Source organism: Channa argus, chromosome 1 (assembly GCF_033026475.1).
Source record: "Channa argus isolate prfri chromosome 1, Channa argus male v1.0, whole genome shotgun sequence".
NCBI classification, from domain to species: domain Eukaryota; kingdom Metazoa; phylum Chordata; class Actinopteri; order Anabantiformes; family Channidae; genus Channa; species Channa argus.
This window is the reverse complement of record NC_090197.1, coordinates 30,704,468-30,725,142: the sequence shown is the minus strand read 5'-3', so window position 1 is coordinate 30,725,142 and position 20,675 is coordinate 30,704,468. Positions and strand designations below refer to the sequence as shown.

Sequence of the window (20,675 nt, the reverse complement as noted above, 5' to 3'; positions counted from 1 at the left end):
CACAATGACATCAAAAATTCAGCTTGATGGATCATGTAGAGGCAGGCTTATTCGTGTCCGGTGGTCCAAAGATTATCCACTCCAAAGATCACTGTATGACAAACACTAAAGATTTATTTAATTTCACATTTCGCAATTGAGCTGATAAAGTCATTCCACTAACACGTTACTCCTAGTAATTCCAGAGAACACATTTAACAAATAATTTCCAAAGAACAGAACAGCTCCACAGCTACACACTTAACTTTCCACTGATACCTTGTTGCTCTCCACAACCTTGTAGTCAGTTCCGCGAACGTAAAATTGAGGAAAACCTGATTGGCTCATACAGATCAGTTTGTTGGTTTTCATCATATTCTTACCAAATTGAATGCCAAATGTAAAAATGCACAGTTGCATGTAAAAGTAACATCAATTTGAAATTTCTGAGTTGCTTTGGTGTACAACCAAATCCCTAAAGTCAGTGCCATTTAACATATTGAATAAGATAAAGTGAGTGCTTTTCAAAGTAAAACAGTGAGTGCAACTGAAATAAACAATTACACATCATGAAAGTGTGCACAACACACTTTACCTGCATTCTGTCTCATATTACAATAAAAACTACATTTCTTACTGTACAGATAAAACCAGTGTCATTTTCCTTCCATATGAGCAATACACCGATGTATGCTGACTTGTTGAGCACCAAAGTTAAACTGCACGTTTTCTGAAGTGGTAAATTTGCTTACTCAAGTCCAAAACCTCATCCTCCAGGTGATGAAAGTTTGCAGGATGATTGATGGTGGGTATTTTCCCTGTCAGTGGCCTGTCTCTGTTGCCTTCTGGCCTTTTCTGAAAGCACCCACTAATTCTTGCTGACCTGGTTCTAGATTTTTATTTAAGTAAGACGCACCAGGGGATTCCCAGGGTCACTTGGCATCTCTGCAGGTCAGAATTACCTTTAGTGACTTCAACAGCTTAACTTGAAGTTGCAGCTCTGACAGTCAGTCATTAAGGTCACCATGAAGTGGATTTTGTGCATTAGAGCATTTCTGAGCCAGTACTATCCTCTGGATACTGATGTGAATGTAAAGTAATACATTACAATTGGATTAACTTGTGTCTACATTTCACTTAGTTACTGTACACAGTACAGCCTTGCCCTCCTCTTGCCTTTCTTTTCCTCTTTCCAGGGGAACTGGCTTCTGCTTAAACTCACCCTGACCTAGAAAGAACCTCTGAGTTAGTTCCACTCTGCACATTTAATAAACGTGACAATTAATCTTGAACTAAGTAGAGCCTGAGAGTCCCTCACTTCATCTGCTTTGCGGAATTGACCTCTGGTAAGACCAGACATCCCAAAAGATGGAATGGCACTCCCTGTTTCCCTCTATTACAGAGATAAAATGACGTTCATAATAGGTTTTTACTTGTGTAGAATTTATAGATGTTTATAGAATTAGTAGAATTATTCAGGCCATTGGTTTGTTGTGTGATTCCCCAAATTAACAGAGGGAAACTATTACTGTGATCACAACTGATTTGATGATAAATGAAAAAAGGGGAGAAGCTTAATGTTTGGTTTGTTGAGGTCAAACAGCAAATGGTAAATGTCTATATACGTCTATATATGTCTGAGGGAAGGCCTTTAGGTAGCATTAAAATAAACTATCGTATTTCATTTGTTTCAAACAAAAAATGTCTGAGTTTATTTCCAAAACATATTTAACATTTTACAAGTGCTGAAAAAGTATGTGTTGGCTGGCAATGCTATCAGAGATGCACTACTCAGCAGAAGTATATTTTGTCAATGTCTTCCAGCCCTAAATTTTTGTGACTTTGTTCGTAAGTGTGCATATGCATATTTGATTTTTGCTTACGTGTGTGAACATGTGATTGTGTAGCTGGTAGCTTTGTGCCGAGATAGCAGAAGTCTCATGAGCATATTGTAAGTGTTGATGGGCTTGCACTTCTCTCTCCTCATCTAAAGCCTAATTACATGTACAGCACAGTGACCCTATGTGTTTGTGTATGTGTGTGCATGAGTGCGAGAGAGAAAGTGTTTCTCATCTTGAGAATCAGCAGATCAGACACGCATGTATGCTTAGTTGATTCCTGTTTTGTAGATATGGAATGTAATAAATTATTTTATGGCTTTCTATATGATGCATAACAACACTGTTTATTCTTTGTTCTCTATTTTCTTCAAATTTCCTTTGGGAAGGTGGAGATGAGGCTTAGAGTGAGCTCTCAGTCAGTTTGTTAGTCAATTTGTTTGCAGATTATATGTCTCTCCAAAATTGGAAGGCAGGACACAGCCATTCTTATTTAAACCATGTATACTTACAAATCCAATTATATAGCAGGTGCCTTTTTATTTTTCACTAAATACCATTATTTCAGTGTCAAAGCCAGACTGATACAAAGTAAGTAAGCTGCACGCTTGCCAACTGACAACGCTAATGATCATTTAGCAGAGAAAGGAGAAGATGTCAAATTATTACAAATGTGCTCTTTATAGTTATGGTTTGATTACATTATACTAAGATTAAACTTCAAAAAGTGAAAACATTATTAAAAAGGGCACAGCACTAAAGTCTGAGCACACAAACCCCGGAACATACTGTGGAGCTTTTTTTTTTCCCTTCAGCAGATTAAAAAGAGATTAATTGATTGGTACCACAGCTACAGTTCACCACCACCACAGACGGAACATACGCACTTCAATTTACAAGATATACACACGGCAATGGGTCTATACTTTTCCAACATCAGACAAACAAACATTTTCACATTTAATTATATACATGTCAGATCCCCAACACAAACCATAACCCCATGACAAACAATTCTGAGAACTCCTTGACACTTACTGCTGTCAAAACTGTAAAAGACTACAGCAGGACACACATTATAGCATGATTATCTCAAAAACCGCTGCCTTAGCAGTTAAAGGCCTGAATTATTACAAGATTCAAAAAAGAGCAGCTGAGGAAGAGATTTAAAGGTAACCTCGCCTTACAATACCCTTAAGGAGGGTTCATAGGCAAATAAAAAATAAAATAATGCTAGAGCACCTACCTTGTAAATGTAACCATTACAACCCAAAAGTACCCCCTGGCCCCCCCCTTAATCCTAATCAAAACCCTAGAATTTTTAACCCTTGTGAAGTTCCAGTGTTCTTGTTTTACTGGAAGATTGTAACCTCACTTTCAAGGTCTAAAACTTCTCCTTAAAAGAATACATAACACAAGCGAGCACACACACATACACACACACAAAGGCAGCATGCATCTTTCATTTAACCTTCACCATTCGAACACACAATATCATCTTCCCACTGCAGCAGATATTTGTGTTAGCAGTATGAATTTACATCTCACAGATGTCTACACTACCACTGTATCTCACTTTACATGTACAAGGTTTGCTGTAATACTAGAAATATGCTCATGTTGTTTGGTGTGACCTTTGCATATTCAGTACAAATTCTGGAAATAGGAAGACACTTATACTGGAAAAGCTTTGAATACATTAAAGCCGCAGTGTCTTCTTGAAAATATTAAAGCAGCGGTTTCCGACCTGGAGGTGGTTAAGAAGAATTATTTGATAAGTAAAGGAGAAAAATGTATCTGACCCTTTAATCTTGAGGGTACGTCTTCTTATCCTAGTAGAATTTGAGATATAGCCACTGGCATTTGGTTTCAAGTAATGTAGCAAAAAGGTTGTTAGCTACAATATTAAAGAATGTACAAATACAAATGTCTATCTATCCACTTTATGACTTCCCTACACAAGAAAACATAAAGCACAGGACATTGTGCTTTTTTTCCCCCCCATTTTTCTTATGTAGTTTCTATCTAGTCATGACCACGTAGCCAGCGTGTGTCAGAATCTTCAGAGGTTGTCAGTTCTAGTTACTGCTGAGCAAGCTTAATGAGAGCAGAAAGAGGGAGGGGATCAAAGGAAGGAAAGGGAGACAGAAGGAAGGAATAAGTTGAAAGAAGAGAGGTGAAAATAGGATACACAACTGAGAGTACCCAACTGACACCAACAAAGAAAGGTCAGAAGTGATTATATTTCCACTCTGACCCTTACTCGCCTCACTACAGTGAGGAAAAAATAAAAAAATTACAGAGAAAACCTGTTTGAACCTAACACATTACCAATTAATTACTTCATACAGGTGTCTTGTGGTTAACAAACGAACAGACAAACACTGTGTCATACTGTTCAGCACAATGCCCGCTTAGTTTTCAAGAATAAATACTCAAAGTACAAAGAGCCCTTCCAGGCAGAGACCTGTATCTCACTATTCTGTACAGGTATAAAGTGTTTTTTCTATCAAACCCAATTTTTGGCTTTTGACAGACATTGGTTTCCAGAGAGGACATTAAGTACATATATCTAAAATGTGAAGTTATTTTTTTTAATTAACAATGTGTGACAGCTGAAATCACCTACTGCTTACAGATGTAGTTTTCCCTAACAGAAAAAACATCCTAATTTTGATCAATCACAATAGACTATGGAAATCTAGATGTTTTTGGCCAACTAACTTTTTACCGACTCTTATCTCTACCTATTATTAAAATGCCCAATATTTTTATGAAAACTCATTTGTCAATCTAAACCTTTGGAGCCATCTAGACTAAAAGTCATCCGTGTTTCAGCAAACATCTCTCAACCAGATCCAAGCACAGGTGATTACATGCATTCATTGAGTTCATCCTTAAGAGCGTCCTCCACTACTAATACCTTGTGTTTTGACTTCCAAACAGGAGACAATGAAGGGTTTGCATTATATTACAACTGTATTATGGAGGATAGCAACAGGCTCACTTACATTTACAGTAGTTTGCTATCAAAACAGAAGGACTAATATATGCTCTGATTGCACAGAAACAAGACAAATTTGGCTATTCTTTCACAGCTCAGTAGAGATACATGCAAAATAGCTGGAAATAGGTGTGTTTGTCAGTGTATATGTGGGATAGAGCACAATAAAACGTGTGTTTAAGAGGTGTTGTTAAAAAAGTTCAAGTATAAGAGGGTTGGATGAAAAAGCCGCTTTCTGTCAAAGATCTGGAGCAGGGGCTATGCAGCAGCTCTTAGGCCCACACAGTCAGACAGAATGGTGCAGTATGACTGGCTTCTCTATAATGCTGAGGGATAACAATGCAAGCATGGCAATGGGATATATTTGGTGAGAAGGGGAGACCGAGAGAAGGGGAGAAGAAAAGGGATAAAAGTGCAAGGCAAGAAATAGACCAGCAGAGCAGTGTGGATGAAAATAGAAAGGAACAGGGCAAAACTCAAATGAACAGATAAGATTAAGCTAGAATAGAAAAGACTTGAATAAAATAGAATAAACAGCACCTGGTTGGACGGAGGCTGAGTATAAAGATAACTTACGGAGGCAGGTGTTCTCAGTGAAAAACTCAGTGAACTTGTCACACTCGTCCTTGTTGTTGCCACTGTTGCTGCAGTCACAATAGGGAGAGACGCTGATTTTGGGTGAGCGCAGGTAGTTAGGAGTCACCACTGTACCTGCAGAAGGTGGACAAAAGAAATTTTTTGTGATCATGCATTCTATGGTTTAGTGAGATATATGATCCACAAAAAAAGATTCTCCGTGAATTGTTACTGTGAACAAGCCCAATAAACTTCAGACTGTCAAAAAGAAAAGTCAGTTATCATCTGTTCTTTTGTGTTAAATGATAAATGCTATAATAATTTATTTCTTCTCTTTTCCTCCTCATGTACTGGAGTAGTGAAGTGTGGTGAAGTTTCTACAGGAAGCACAAGCCTAAGTGAAGAATAGACTTTCTCTCTATGAGGAAAAGTAAATAGCTTTAGTCAGTGATTTCTCACTCCCCCAATGGATTGTTCCCTGGTGCTGGCTGTGCTCCAGGACAGGCCTTGTTTTGCAGTAGGCAGAATAAATTGGCGCTGTGCGGACAGTGTGTGCATATGCAGTCTGCTTCAGCGACTTGCGAGGACTGACTCTTGACAGCTCACTGTTGTGGTGAGGACCTAATGGGTTCAGTTTGGCTGCTCCAATAGGGATTGAGTATAGATTTACAACAGGTTGGATTAACAAAAATACAACTTGTTCTTTAATATCCACCATTACTGTTGGTTTACAACTGTAAGTTCATGAGATCTCATAGGTTGGAAAAACTCATTCTGGAATATTGTTGGACAATTTACGATTCCAAAAAGTGCTAATTTATCTTCTAAAGGACCTTAGTGCATTACTTATTGATCAGCCATTTAAGAAATGGTTCCTTTTAACTCTCTGTCTTCTTAAGGCCCACCTCACCCCGAATCCGCTGTGTTCTGATTGGCCAGCCTGTAGAAGCCTGTTGGTGGGCCGAGCAGAGCGATGAGCCATGGATGTACGACAGATTATGACAGTGGGGGGGTGTGACTGTGTGTGATGTGTGTGTGCAGAACCAAAACGGTGGTCTGATTATACATTGATCATGTTTGTATGTAGGACTGTCAGGAATCTGCTGGGAGTGGCGCTACTTTACCACTTAGAATCAGTCCTTTCTGCTGAACCCGGTCCTTGCTCTCAGCTTTGCTTCACTCTTAACACTCCACCATGCTCAGAACAGCACTTCTGATACTCATAGTTATCAAATTACAATAAGTGATAATGCTAATCAACTTACTAATCACACAGAATCAACAACTTTCAGAATCAAATATCTCTGAAATGACTTGTCACAGGAGGCATCAACATCACCTGTCCACATTAATGTAGATTAATGAACTTATTTCTATTACAAATATTAGAAAAATGTTGCAAACTATAGCTCCAAGTCACAACTAAATGTATAATAGGGCTTCTTTCAAATAAGGAAATGTTGACCTATTTATATTTTGTCAGATATTCTACTGCTATGCGTCCAGGTAGGGAGTTACAACTACCGCTTTGCGGTTGCATGCCTCCACGAGCCAATCAAATTGCAGTTTTAATGCATATCTGTTAAGACTCATATTCTAATAAGTCCAGTCCAAGTGCATATTTGTGCTGGGGTCAATGAAGTTCCCTCCAGGCATTTCTGAGATATAGCATTCACAAGACTAGGATAGAGATGAGGTTACTTTGACCTTGACCTTTGAACATTGACTATCAAAATTTAACAAGTTCTGCCTTCTGTCCTGATGTGCAAGATAAAAAAAAAAATCTATCAAGGTGTTTTGTTCATATTCTGTTCAAAAGAATGACACCCAAAATCTAGTTAGCTAATTAGCTCACATTATTAGATTTACCGGCAATGCAGTTGTTTAGATAATGTGCCCAAACATGACTGGTTAGTTAAATTATGTAAGAGACTAGAAGAAACAAAACAACAAAAACCCAAACTGTTCTTTAAAGACGCCAAGAACCCAGAGACATGTGGAGGAATAACAAGTGTACGTGTGAACTTACCAATCAGGCCCGAGTATGAGAGGAGGCAGTCTGCGTAGTTCTCTTTCAGACAGCCTGACAGAGAGCGAGGCTCTTGCTGGCAGTTGACAAAGAAATCAGCCAGTCGTGACCTGCAACACACACCCATCCAAAAATATTTCAGAGCCAAACATGATTACAGCTCCAATAGATTTTATTTGAGAAATTCAGATGGCGAATGTGACTGGAATGTGCAGCAAAATGCCCGGTCCAAATGAGTGCACGCTGGAAGTAATTTCTCTCAATGCAATTAGCTTTCTTAATGGCTGCCTTCAGTGGAGTAAGATGACCCGCTTACGTATGCTGCGGCTGTTTTATATCCTGGAATGAATAAGGCTGAAGGCAATTCTCTACCAAGTCTGTTCTGTTTCATTTACTGCCTTCACAAATGTTTGTTTACACTTTTGCCACAGGTGCAGTGGCATGTGAAATTGAAATGGAGTTTGGATTCCCAAGAAATTCTCCATTTGAAGTGAGAGTGAGTGCGATATACAGGCTCTTTGACACAAAGCAAAATCCTTTGTCACATTTGGTCCACAACTTCTCTAAGAAAGGTTCATTCATTTCATGATGTGGATAGTATTTTTGCAATTTTGGCATTTCATTAGTAATGAGAAAATTGTATTTTCCAACATTAAGAAAGCACAAGTGTTCTCTGATTAACAAAGCAATATTTAAGCCATAATATCTACAGTAAACTGTGTATTTGGCAGTGAAACTTGAGTCTACTTAAGATGTATTCATTTCGCAAAAGTATGTGTAAAATTTTGTAAAAATTATAGTAAAGACAAAGTTGAAGAACGAGCAAAACACGGTTGTTACAACAAATGAAATAACAAAGCAATTACATTTTTATATCAAGTAATATATTTATTGATCAATAAAAAACTAAATAATCATCTTCCAAATGAGACGACCTGCTACCAGGATATAGGATGTACCAAACAGTATCACATATGTATATGCACACACAGCATGAGCTACCTAATCACACCAGTCTGGTGCAGAATAGAGCAGAGCTGAGAGCTGTCAACAGCAGCCAGTATGCTCCACCTGACATATGGTGAGGGAGCCTGTGGAAATGCATGGCTTTAATCTATCTGTGCTAACTGACAAATAGACTGGGAGGAAGCCGCTCTGCGGAGAGACCTGTTGTGCAGCCCTGAGCATATGTCTGATGGATAGAGCATGGCTAAAAGAAAAAAGAAAGAGATGGAAGAAAGGGCAGAAACTTAGTGTTGTCATGCTGCTTGCTGTTAAGTAGAGAGAGGGGTGAGGATAGAGGGATGGGGGCCTAAGGCCACAGTCCAAATGGAGCTCATTTATGTTACCTAATGCTTCCATTTAATCCCAGACAGCCACAAGAGGTCTGGCTGTAACCTCCAGAGATTGCATAAACACACACTCTCCACTGACTGTGATGTCAGATGTCCATCACTTTAATACTCTTCCAGCTCGAAATCCAGGAGACATATAACTTCAGTGTGGAGAGTGTGTGCATGAGAGTTGAGACAAAGAGGTGGACAATTCACTGTACTTCTTCTGGCATCGGTGACTGAAATGTAAGGAGGTGACAATGTTTGTATAATCACATTGTGGCAGCTGATCCCAGATGGTGAAAGATTAACTTTTATGGCAAGGACATGGTTTAGGGTTAGAGTAAAGGTATAGCTAAAATACCTCTCCAGGAAATTTATGATACATGTTACTTGCCATAAAACCTTGTACAATAGTACAGTAATACGTGTTTTTGACTAGTCAAAGGCCAAAGTTATCACATAAGGACTAGGCATGAGCAGATTTTGTGCAATAACATTATTGTGAGATCCAGTCTTTTGTTTGTTGGTATTATCTGTTCTAGGATCTTGTGTGCATTTAATTCTGTGTCTTTGTCCCCTAATTTCCAGTCATTAGTTGTCTGATAAAGGCAGAAAAAATGCCCTACAGAAATATAAAAAAAATATAGGAATATATTCTGTTGTTTACTACCTGCAGATGTAGTTGGCCTTACAAGATGCCTGCAGTTCAAGGCAGTTCGGTTTCTGTTTTTCTTCGTATGAGCAGACAGGGACAATGGTCTGACGCCTGCGTTCAGAGCATGCCGTCTGATCGCTGAGCGGACATGAGCAGAACAGCATACCATAGCTGTGCTTTGGAGGAACCTGTCTCACACACACACACACACAAAAAATACACCACAATGTTATCATCTGCACAACTTAATTTCATTCCTATTTTGGTATTACATTTGGTCTGCATATTGCACGTCCAGCTCTCTCTAAAAAATTTTTCTAACTGAAGTTGGGGCCTGATCACCCAGAGTAGCAATTGCAGCTAATGCTGCCCATTCATTTGGTTTAATCCTGATAAACTGTGCTAGCCATTGTTTGAGATTTAAGCCTTACATTATCAAAATAAACGGTCTGCCAGCCCATTGATTTAACACTGATCATCCACTAAAGAAAAAGGAAAAAGTCAGAAAAAGAAATGTGTGTATATCTAATTACAGCTAACAACATGGATGTGTTTGTTTTTATGAAACTGAAAATGATAAAGATTATCTTGAAATCTGATGTAATAATTTGCTTCCATCTATTTATAAATGCTTTAACAGAATAACAAGTTCAATGAATTCTGATGTTATTATTGCATGACACCGTAGACGGTAACGGGGCTCTAACAATAGAAAGTGAGGCTACAATAGAGGAATGTCATCATAGTCCTATCTCCAACACAAAAGAAAAGCTTAAGGCTGTTCACAGATATTTTTGTGTAAAAAAAAAAAAAAAAGAAAACAAAATTACACATCACACTAAGATTAACAATGCCATGCATTCTTTGTAGTTTTGAAGTATTACCAGTAAAGCTATTCCAAAAGAACATCACAGGAGCTGGTTGTAATTATAACATAACAATATGGCAGAAACAGAGAAAACATCTTTTGTGTTTGATGGCTAAATCAATGTCAAAGCTCAGTGTTGCAAAAGCACACCCTGAATGAAAAAGGACCACATGATTATTTATTGTGATTTTGACAACCTCTCTAACTTATTCACTTCAAAATCATTCTTCCAGTAAAAGCAAGTCCTTTGTTGTGGACATTCAGCTTTTATTAGATATCATTCATTTGGATGACCTCCAGTGTCTGTGCTTTTTTGTTTTTTTTTCCCCCACGTGTCAGATGTGTCTTGCCTTGTCAAAGAACTGCCGGAGGGCCTTATGGCATTTCCTCTTGTTGCAGACTTCAGCAGTGGAGACACGGCTAGTGCAGGGGCTGATGTAGGATGAGCGGTACTTCTTACACGTGTCATTCAGGTTGCAGGCCTTAGCAGCATTCAGACAATTATTCTCTCTGGCCACTGCAGGCTCACCTAAAGATAAGGGAAGAAAGGGAAGTGTGGGAAAAGAAAGGAGGATGACAATGAAAAGAAAAAAAGACAAGGAAGGGTGAGAATTGTGTAGATGTTATTAGGATTAGAATGCTACTGACTGCTTTATTCAGCGTTTCATCAAAAATAAATCTGAGGTTATGAAAGTGAACAAGAAGTAACTAACTCAGTCAGATAGCACCTAGTGAATGCAAATGATTGCATAATCTTGTGAATTAGGTTTTATAATAAAGAATATATATACTCTGCATCTAAAACACAGCATGAAAACAGCAGCACAGCTGTGAGATTTGTTTTTTGTTATACAAATTAATTTTCTGCAGTAAGTAGTACAGTAATAAAACTGTAAAACTGACAACATTGACTCATGTTACAATGTTACAACTAGTGAAATGGCACCTTTACTTCACATAACCTGCTTGAGGTCCTAGAGTACAGTTAGTTGTTTATTTGATGTCAACATTGGATCTCTTCTTTTACTTATATAATATCTGTTTCAGCCTTAAAGAATCACTATCAGTGGGGCCCTGCACATCACACAGAGAATACACCAACAGATCATGTCATTACAAAACAAAAGCAATCAAATTCCCCAGGCTCCAGTGTTTCCAGTGTGCAGAAAGAAGAGAATGAAGGCACAGAGACAGCAGCATGCCTGTAACTATGCAACACTTTTTTCTGTGTGTGTGTGTTAGAGAGTTAAAAGGAGTGTTTTCATTTGTATTTCTGTGCAGGCATTTTCACTAAGAACACAGGACCCCATTTGTGATCTTAATTCTTGCTTTTTCTGAATCAAACTGTCGCCTAACACATTACCCTGCTGAGCTAACCAGGCATGTACTGTATCTATGTACTTCATGTATATTGAATGTGTGTATACAGAAAAGGAGAGCGTGTGTGTGAGTTTAGTGCTCTGGTAGTCATCAAAGACTCCAGAGCGGTGCCTTGCTCATCTGTCAGCCTGCACTAATTGCCAGCGTTCTCCTCAATTCACTATTAATTAACTTTTTCATAGACTTCTCCCCCTCTTGCTTTTTGGTAAAAATGTAGCAAAAAAAAACTGCATTTTTTTCTTCCTCTAAGGAACACCAATTAAAATGGGGAAAGGCCACTGTGACAGACCAAGTGAAGGCAGGCAGCAAACGTGTATGCCAGAAGCAGTGTTAGTAAAACGCAAATACAAACCAATCGGCTGTTTGACTTTTGTTGTGGAAAACAACAAATACTGTAAGTTATAAGGTTCAAGACATCAAGGCAAGAGAGGAGAGAAAATAGGGTGGAAGATTAAAAGGGACAAGAATGAGGGGGAAGGAGTTGATGGTCCGTTGGTGTATTCATTGGCGACAGAGGGCATGCTGTTACTTCTACAAAGAGAAGGAGATCTTTAAGATAAATGCTTTACAAAACCTCCAGCAGCCAGTGAGGAAAGCCACTGCTGCGTGCTCATTGCCAATTTATTCCATTACTTCCCCTTGTCCTCAACCAGTTTCACCTTACTTTCCCCCTCTTTTTTTAAGTGGAGCCCACTCCCTCCTCAGTTTGTCCCACCTTCTTTACACACAACAAAACACAACAATGCCAAACAAACTGAATCCCCTGATCGTCATATCAGCCTATGCTCATCGTTAAACCGAGGTCATTACTGCAAGCAGCAAAAGGGGAAGAAAAATTGGCACATGCAGCCATTTATTTGTGCTTTAAAACACAGGAGCACTGTTCTTGAATGTTAAAACGCAAAATTATCACTCTGTTCCAGCCTCAGTGCACCACCTGTTGAATGCTGCTCTGCATTGTGGTTTGCAAATGGAAGCCTGCATGTCTAATTAAACTACTTGTAGAGCCACCTGCATATTCATTTACAGAGGTGGTTCACTCATACTAAGTGTAATTCTATTTTGCCTCATAAACGTACTGCAAACTGCCACCTTAGTATGAAAGAAATTGGAATTAACTACTGCAGCCAAAAATATTATCCACCTAAAGCACACTAAAGATAGGATTTCAACACCTGACTTTTGTAATGTCAGAGGTGATGGTTAATGAGGTTTGGTGAAATTGTCAGTGTTTAAGTTTACGCCGTACAATCTACTTTGTTTACCTTGTTTTCTAAAAAAACCTTTAAATGCAACTGATTGCCTTGTACTGACAAATGCTTATTTATTGTAGTGCACTTAAACTTGAGTTTGAACAACTAAAAGAATTGTATAGAGTTGTCAGATTTTTTACTTTAGATGTATTCTTGACTCAGTAAAGATTATTTAAAGTCATTATTTCAAACAACTAAGTATTTTCAAGTGAAATGTGCCATGAAATGTGACCATTTGAGACACCTCCACTTCGGCTATCTGCCTTCACCCTCCTCCCAATTCTTTACATGTCTGTGTCTGCTTTCTGGATCCCTGTACTCAGATATCTGATAAATAAACTTCATTCTGATTTTCTTTTCATTCACCGCCTCAGATTAACTGGCTAACTTTGTTCTGTTGAGCCTGCAGTTGTCAAGCAAGGTTTGTGTTTTGATGTGTTTATGGATTACAAAATGTGGGAAGCTCATCCTAATCTTTACATCCAGGAACAATTGTGTGTTTTTTTTTTTTACTATGATAAGTTAATTATTATTATGTGTAGTCTAAAACTTTTTGAGACCCCTATGATCAAAATGGCAGAAGATATTTGTTAAAGACACAATATTTAAAGAAAAAAGAAATGTAAGGAATTGAGAGAGGAAATAGAATAAAGGAAAACATAAGGCACTCCTTAAGCTTGTGTTAGAGGATTAGTACATATCAAGTGTTCTGAAGATCCTTTGAGTTTGAAAATAGTTGGCATTCTAACGCACTAACCCTGACCAAATAATGGCTTGTAATATATATTTTTTCATCCTTGCCCTGCATGAGTGCTTCATGTTCATCTCGCTTTCTGTAACCATCTTTAAAAGGACCTTAGGACAGCCATACTTAATTTGAGTGAAGCTAACTGAGTACTTGTCTTGGCCTCTGCATACTCCATATATTTGATAACAGCTCATAAGACACTGCACTATATCCACTATATCACAACACGAACCTCCTTTCCACCAGGCAAGACAAACACACTACATATTCCTTCCAACCAGTCTTAACTATTCTGAATAGATGAGAAATATGCGCCTGAGAAATAGGTCATGTTTTGTTTTGCATCCAGCGTTTCCCAAAAACACAAAAACTTGGGCCAACTGCCTAAGTACAGTATTTTTACTTCCACTAAAGTACACTTGGTTACTCACATTTTTGTCTGAGATAATGTGAAACATCTACACTTAATCAACTATTATAAAATTCCCCGTCGCTCTACTGTGCCTGGTTGACCAGCACTGCATGTTGGTGGAGAAATGGACTACAACACAACTCTGCTGTCTGTACCAAAGATTGTATATACACAGTGGGAGGTATCACTCTGTAACAATTCTAAATAACCAGAGTAATGTAGGTGTTTCTGTAGTTCCAAAAATTTAATGCGAGACCTCTTATTTAGAAAAGATGCTTTTGCATTAGTTTTGGAATCTCCCAGTGCAAATGTCAATAAATCAATTGTAGTTCTACATTGATAAAGCATAATGTGTGTGCCAATGTCAGTAAGCGCTGTAGTGCCTCAGTATGCTAACAGCATACAATCATTATTTCTAGTTTTAACACTGAGTATCTTTGGAAAAATACTTAAACTTAGACTTAAGTTAATTCAAACTTAATACTAAACTTAGACTACATAATCATATTTGTACAAAATTGTCTTCATTTCCACTCGGTCGACTTTGGTTTCCACTCCAAAGACACTTTAGTATCATCAGAAAGTGTGTTGTGTTCTATATTTTGACAATTGACACAAAAAAATACAAATTAGCAAAAAAGTTATTGAGTGTGTGTGAGTTGCTTTACTCATTTCTCTTTATTATCAACAGCACTGTGGGAGTCCCCACACGCAAACATGCATATAGTATGCTGTCTGTACCCTAATGCGCCTCTAGTGTCAGCAAATACATCTGCTGAACTCCCCTTGCACTCTTGACAGATGGCACTGTCTTTCAAAAAAAAAAAAAAAAATTATAAAATACCCAGTCACTCGCTCCCCCCCACACACACGCACACAGAGTGTGCTCTGAGCCCACACAAGGTTGGGGCTGGGGCCATCTGGAGGCCTGGTAGGGGGAACGAGGCCCCCCCAGTGGTTCATGTTTCCGATTCAGCCTCAAATTGATTATCATGTCGCCTGTTTCCTCCAGTCCCACTACCCCCCGTCACTCGCCACCCCTACCTAATTTCAATTACCATGGGACACCAAAGGGTCGAATCTTGACCTCAACTGACTCTCTAGTGCCCTACTGTACTCTTTAGACTCCTCTCATCTTCTCTTCTTACTTACTTACTTACTTCTCCTTCCCTCCCTCTGACGCCTTTGGACTTCATTTCCTCCCTCTCGCACACTCCCACTTTTTGCTCTCTGTGCGCCTCTTTCATGTCTTTATTTGTGCAATTCTGGATGTATTCCAATCATTACCTCTCTTCCTCTTTACCCATAATCATCATCCATCTCTAAACTTCTCTCTTGTGGCTACAATCTCTTGTGTTTCCTGTGTATCTCCTTCCCTCTACCATCTGCCCTTATTTTTTCTTTGGCTTAAAATGGTGTCATTTAACGGCCTTCAGTAGTTTTCAGATGACAGTTCAAAACTCCCAAGACTTATGCTACATAACTAATATCATACCATTCTTTGAAATGCATAAATGGTCACAATAGGCATTATTCTATTAAGTTCATTTTTTTTATTTTATTAACAATATTAAAACTCAGTACTAAAATAGAAAAGGCAGGTTACTGAAGACACACACTATAATAGTATGAGCAGTATGCAAAAATATTTGTTGGCATTTCAGATAAGGTTTTTTCCCCTATAAAATTGATTCTGATATCTCATGACACTAAAATGGCTTACAGTATGAATACAGAATAGCAAACAGTAATGTCAATGTCATAATAATAGTAATATTGGTCTGGCAAAAATGGCGCAATATGTAGAGCGAATAGTTATGGTTTTGGTAGGTCACCTACTACATGCTGGCTTATGTTGAGTTGTCTGATGAAGACCTTTGAGGAAACTGGCCACGTCTTGCAGTGGTAGTAAAGGAGCTGCTCTTGGTGACCACCTTTCAGACTCATTTTTAACCTAATAGATATAGTTCTAATAACAACAGGTAATAGCCACTGAGTTGTATGACAACATCTGTAGTGAGTGTTGTTAAGTGTTACCCCACAAGTCAGGGAAGGTAGTCCATTTCAATAATGTGAAAATAAATAATAATTATTGTTTTATAATGATAATAATTTGTTTTTAAGGTGGACCATAAATATATAAAAAAGTACATACTGAATAAATGATCAAAAAGACTGTAAGTCTGCATTTTATGAATACATATTGTTTTAGATTGTCCTTGTTAGAACTATTTTAAATATAATACCACTCTGTTATCCCAGCAGTGTTTGTCATTTTCTGTTTTACACTGGCCTGACAGAACACATTACTGCACTTCATCCAGCCAGTCAAGGGTCAGTGAGGGGGAACTGGGAGCACTCGACAGGTGTATTTGTTTCCACTACACATAGTTCTGCAGGAGTGGAAACAGTGGCCGCATGCTGAGCCACTGGGCAACTGACTATAATTCACAACCTCTTTACAATAAATGTGCAGGGATTTGTCCTGCTGGCGTGGCTGCAGGGGATTACAGAACATGCCGACACTCACTAGAAAGGCAACTAGAACTCGCATACATTGCAAAGGGTAGGTTTAAGACACACTAGTTGCGACCAGTGGGCTACTAAGACAACATATTTGTACCTGAAATATAATATTTAACACAAAAATGACAAAACATTTAATGCCATAAAATACTATTTTATGGTATTAAAATTACAACACAAAAATATTTCCATGTTGTAATCTAAAAGAAATATTTAAGCAATAGTTGAAATATAAATATAGGATCAATTTCAAATTCTGCAGGAAGTTTTACAGCAACACAGCCTGTATGCTTTCTGCACAAATATGATTTTTCACTATTATCTCTCTACGTACACTTGTCAATACAGAACTCACATTAAAGAGACCGCTACTATTAGTTTGTTTTACGCATTTAGTTGGCAAATCCATGGTATAAGTAAGATTACTGTCCCAATTTGCAAATGTTCAATGTTTATATGAATGGTTCTGTTTTAAAACATTAGCATTAATGTTTTTATTTCCTCTTAGAACTTTTATAAATCACACTCTAAATTTGTCCTGTCTACACAAGCCTTGATTATTCATTGTGTAATTTACTTGCCCTGCACCTCCTTCCCACTTTGAGAAATTACAGCACAGTCACATTCAATATAAAAATGTAACATAATAAACGGGGCCTGGGGTCTCTTCTTTGCAAACCCGGCCCCCCTTTCTCGCTCTCTCTGTTGATTATCAGTGGTGAGTTACACTGCCATCTACTTTAATGTGCTCTATGCTTGAAAGTGCAAGACCAGCAGAAATGGAGAGAGTGGAGGGCTGGGAGAGGAGAAGTGACGAGACAGCCTCTGGGTTTACTCATCTTTCTTTGCCTCCCCCTCTTTTCTTGTCTTTCTAAACTCTTCACCTCTTTCATTCTTTTGAAGCTTTTCTGACTCTGTTGAGGTTCTTTCTCTCTCCATGTGTGGTTAATAATCTCCCTTTCCCCCCAAACACTGTCCCAGTGCAATAAAGCCACATGGCACGTGGTGCAGCAAATACCATAACTCACAGTTTCTAGTAATTGATCCCTGTAGTGCATCAGTCTCTTCTCTCTTTCCCTTTCCTTTCCACCCTTTTATCTTTATATCCTTCTGTCCCATCACCTTCCATAGTCTCCAGTTCCTCTCCAGTTCAACTGATTTTAATTTATTGAGCTTTATTCAATAGAAACCTTACTAAGACCATTATTTCTGTGATTCCTATTAACCATTCCCAGTGCTCTGTTCATTTCAGATCACATCCCATTGCAATGTTACTTCTGCCTCTGCCATTAAATCAGTGCGCCTCAACATTCTTGCTGGGTCTCGACATAAAACCTTACTTGAATACCAAACATGTTGTCAAAACACTTCCAATTTCATACATGAAACTTATTGTCTTGCTTGAAATTTCAATCGTGGGCAAAATTGCATTTCCTTTTGAAGCCCTCTGGCCTACCATGTAAAAGCAACAAGCTAATTAGTGCTCTGTCCACAGCAGTTGAGTGGTCAACTATGACACCTCTGGAGCTACATCTACCCTGAATTATCAGACAGCTAAAATGCTATCTGATAATTTGCTAAGAATCCTCAGGGATCCCACATAACCATCCAATTCTATCAATTCAGAAAGCACGGCATGGCCCTGGATACAGAGCTAATCGACAACAGTACTGTAGCGAGCATGAATGAGTGAGTTAACTAAAAAGCAAACAAGTGAGAAATCCTGCTACAGAGTGTGCTAGCAGGCTAAATTGCAATTTTACAGCCACTCAGTATAACAAGCTTTTCACATAGCATGTGTGATTCATTATGGCTTTTTACAACAGAGGATGTGCTCTTGATACAATCTGGACTGAGCTTAGAGGAACGAAAGTAAACTTAGCTTGCTCGTTATCTAGTTGGGTTTTTCACTACTGGGTTAGGCTCTGGGGAATGTGCATAAACAATGTGACTTCACTGCCATTAAAGCATTGCAGTCCTGCTGTGATAGGAAGGAAGAAACTAATAGCAAAGAGTCACATGTCAGAGAGTCATGATGCAGGAAGAGAAGTCTGAGAAGATGTGGCTTTCATGTATGCATTCTTGAACCAGACACCGTCAACAGACCAAATCTGAGAAAGCAAAATCTTGAGAAAGAAAAAGGAAGGGCGAGTGGGAGGAAGAGCGAGTGGGAACCGCTTTGGCTCTCTACAGTGATGAATCTCCAGCGAGACCTGTTTCATTACCCGTCTGCCAGTGTGGAGATCAGCCGGTAAGAGCAGGCCCTGTGGGGCTGCAGCAGAAATATATGGCTCTTTAATAATCTCCACAAACACATTCCAATACTGTATTGTACAGTACACCGCCCCCACACTGCTCCCTGGCTGTCCAGCGCCTGGCCCCTGCACACTATCTGCACTCCTACATTAGGTCCGCTGAAGTCTGTGACTCCAAGTCACCTGCAGCAAACACAGCATTTCTTGCCGAGTGTAGAATTAATACTTCTCAGGAGGTCAATCTAGTGTGGCTTAAGATGGAAGCCATACAAAATTTGTACAAGGGATGGAAAATTAAAATCTATTATGAGCTATGACTTTTGGTTTTGAACACAGATATTTAAACTCCTCAATGAAACAATCATGTAGGTGTTTATATAGCTTATGACAATCAGAAGGTATATATCAGAATCAATCAGAAGACAATGACATGTAACATCTGCGAAGTCTGTCACTCTTATTAATAGATTCTGCTAGTGTACATAAATATTATTACATGGATCAATCGGCTAGTCCAGGATTAAATCCAATAAGCAATAACAAAAATGTAATAATAAAACAATAACAATACAAGTATCTAAATCATATTGTAAATATATATATATATATATATATATTGTCGTTGCAGACTGTGATTCTTCGTTAAGTACTTGGAACTTTATAAGATATATGAGAGAAAACTGAATGCTTTATTAGAGGAATAATTTTCAAAATGGCAAAAAGATCAATAACAATATTAAACAAGGCAAAATAATGCACGTGCCAAACATGAAAATTGCACATCTTCATAAAACTAAGGTAAAATCTGAAATCATGGGTATTATTTAAATGTCTAAAAAGCTATCCTCAGAAGAGGGGAGCTCTAGCTTTCTCATCCTCTCAAGCTGCTTCCTGAGAACAAAGCCACAGTTACAGAATATGTTTTATGCTTTATTTTATACATTTTCCTGTATATATGTGAATTGCCTCCTAATTGCATTGTTGGTGCAGTTGACAAGGGTACAAAGAATAAAAAGCAATTTCTACTACAGTACTTTGACAAGTTTTAACAGTAATGCCTCTTTCCAGAAACAATCTCCTGCTAATTATGGATACTTTTTGGAATGGCTAGATATCACTTTCATTCTTAGCAACTACTTTTCTTTTTACTCTTTGATTGAACTGCTGCCTAAAGAATGGGTACTACAACTGTGTATATGGTATATACTGCTATCTTTTAAGATGGTTAATGTGTCTGATTGGATGATTTCACTGCTGCTATGGACTATAACCTTAAATTTATACAACACTACTACTGAAAGATGATTCTTAACACACCAGATTAAAACACTTGTTTTACCAGCAAACTCTGTGGCTTCTAGCTTTCAGTACCTCAAGGCCAATGTGTCATCTCACTGTCTTACCCCAGCTGTCACCCTCATATCTGGACAATACCCTTAGTACCCATTTCCTGCTGTTTAATATATCCAGTCATTCGGCCGACGCCATCTCCCACCGGTTCTGAGCTCAAATCGCCTGTACCTACTTCCTATCCACCAATATTTCCCAGCCCCTTTACGTTTACCATCCCCCACCTGTGGTCCCTCTCTGACCATCAAACGGTCCACTGTGGAGATGGATGTGGACATCTAACAACTGTGTAGCCTGTTTATTCCTGTGTGAGCACAAGTTGTGGCACAAGCACACGGCACATTAATGTATTCAGGCGCTCCCCTTTGAGTTGGTCAGACTGATTTACAATAGTGGCAGTGATGGGCCAATGAATTTGTTATGCAGATGGGAGCCAAGTTATTGTCAGCCCACAATTAGCCCTGC

General features: G+C 38.5%; 1 protein-coding gene across 1 annotated transcript in view; it reads right to left on the bottom strand.

Moving 5' to 3' along the window:
• The window catches only part of gfra1a (gdnf family receptor alpha 1a), a 90,228-nt gene that overhangs the window by 14,571 nt on the left and 54,982 nt on the right, over positions 1-20,675 (bottom strand). The window contains exons 4-7 of the mRNA XM_067512382.1: positions 10,637-10,815; positions 9,434-9,606; positions 7,427-7,536; positions 5,398-5,532 (exon numbers count right to left, since the gene is read on the bottom strand). Of these exons, the coding sequence (XP_067368483.1) occupies positions 5,398-5,532; positions 7,427-7,536; positions 9,434-9,606; positions 10,637-10,815 (597 nt within the window). The remainder of the gene's footprint in view (positions 1-5,397; positions 5,533-7,426; positions 7,537-9,433; positions 9,607-10,636; positions 10,816-20,675) is intronic.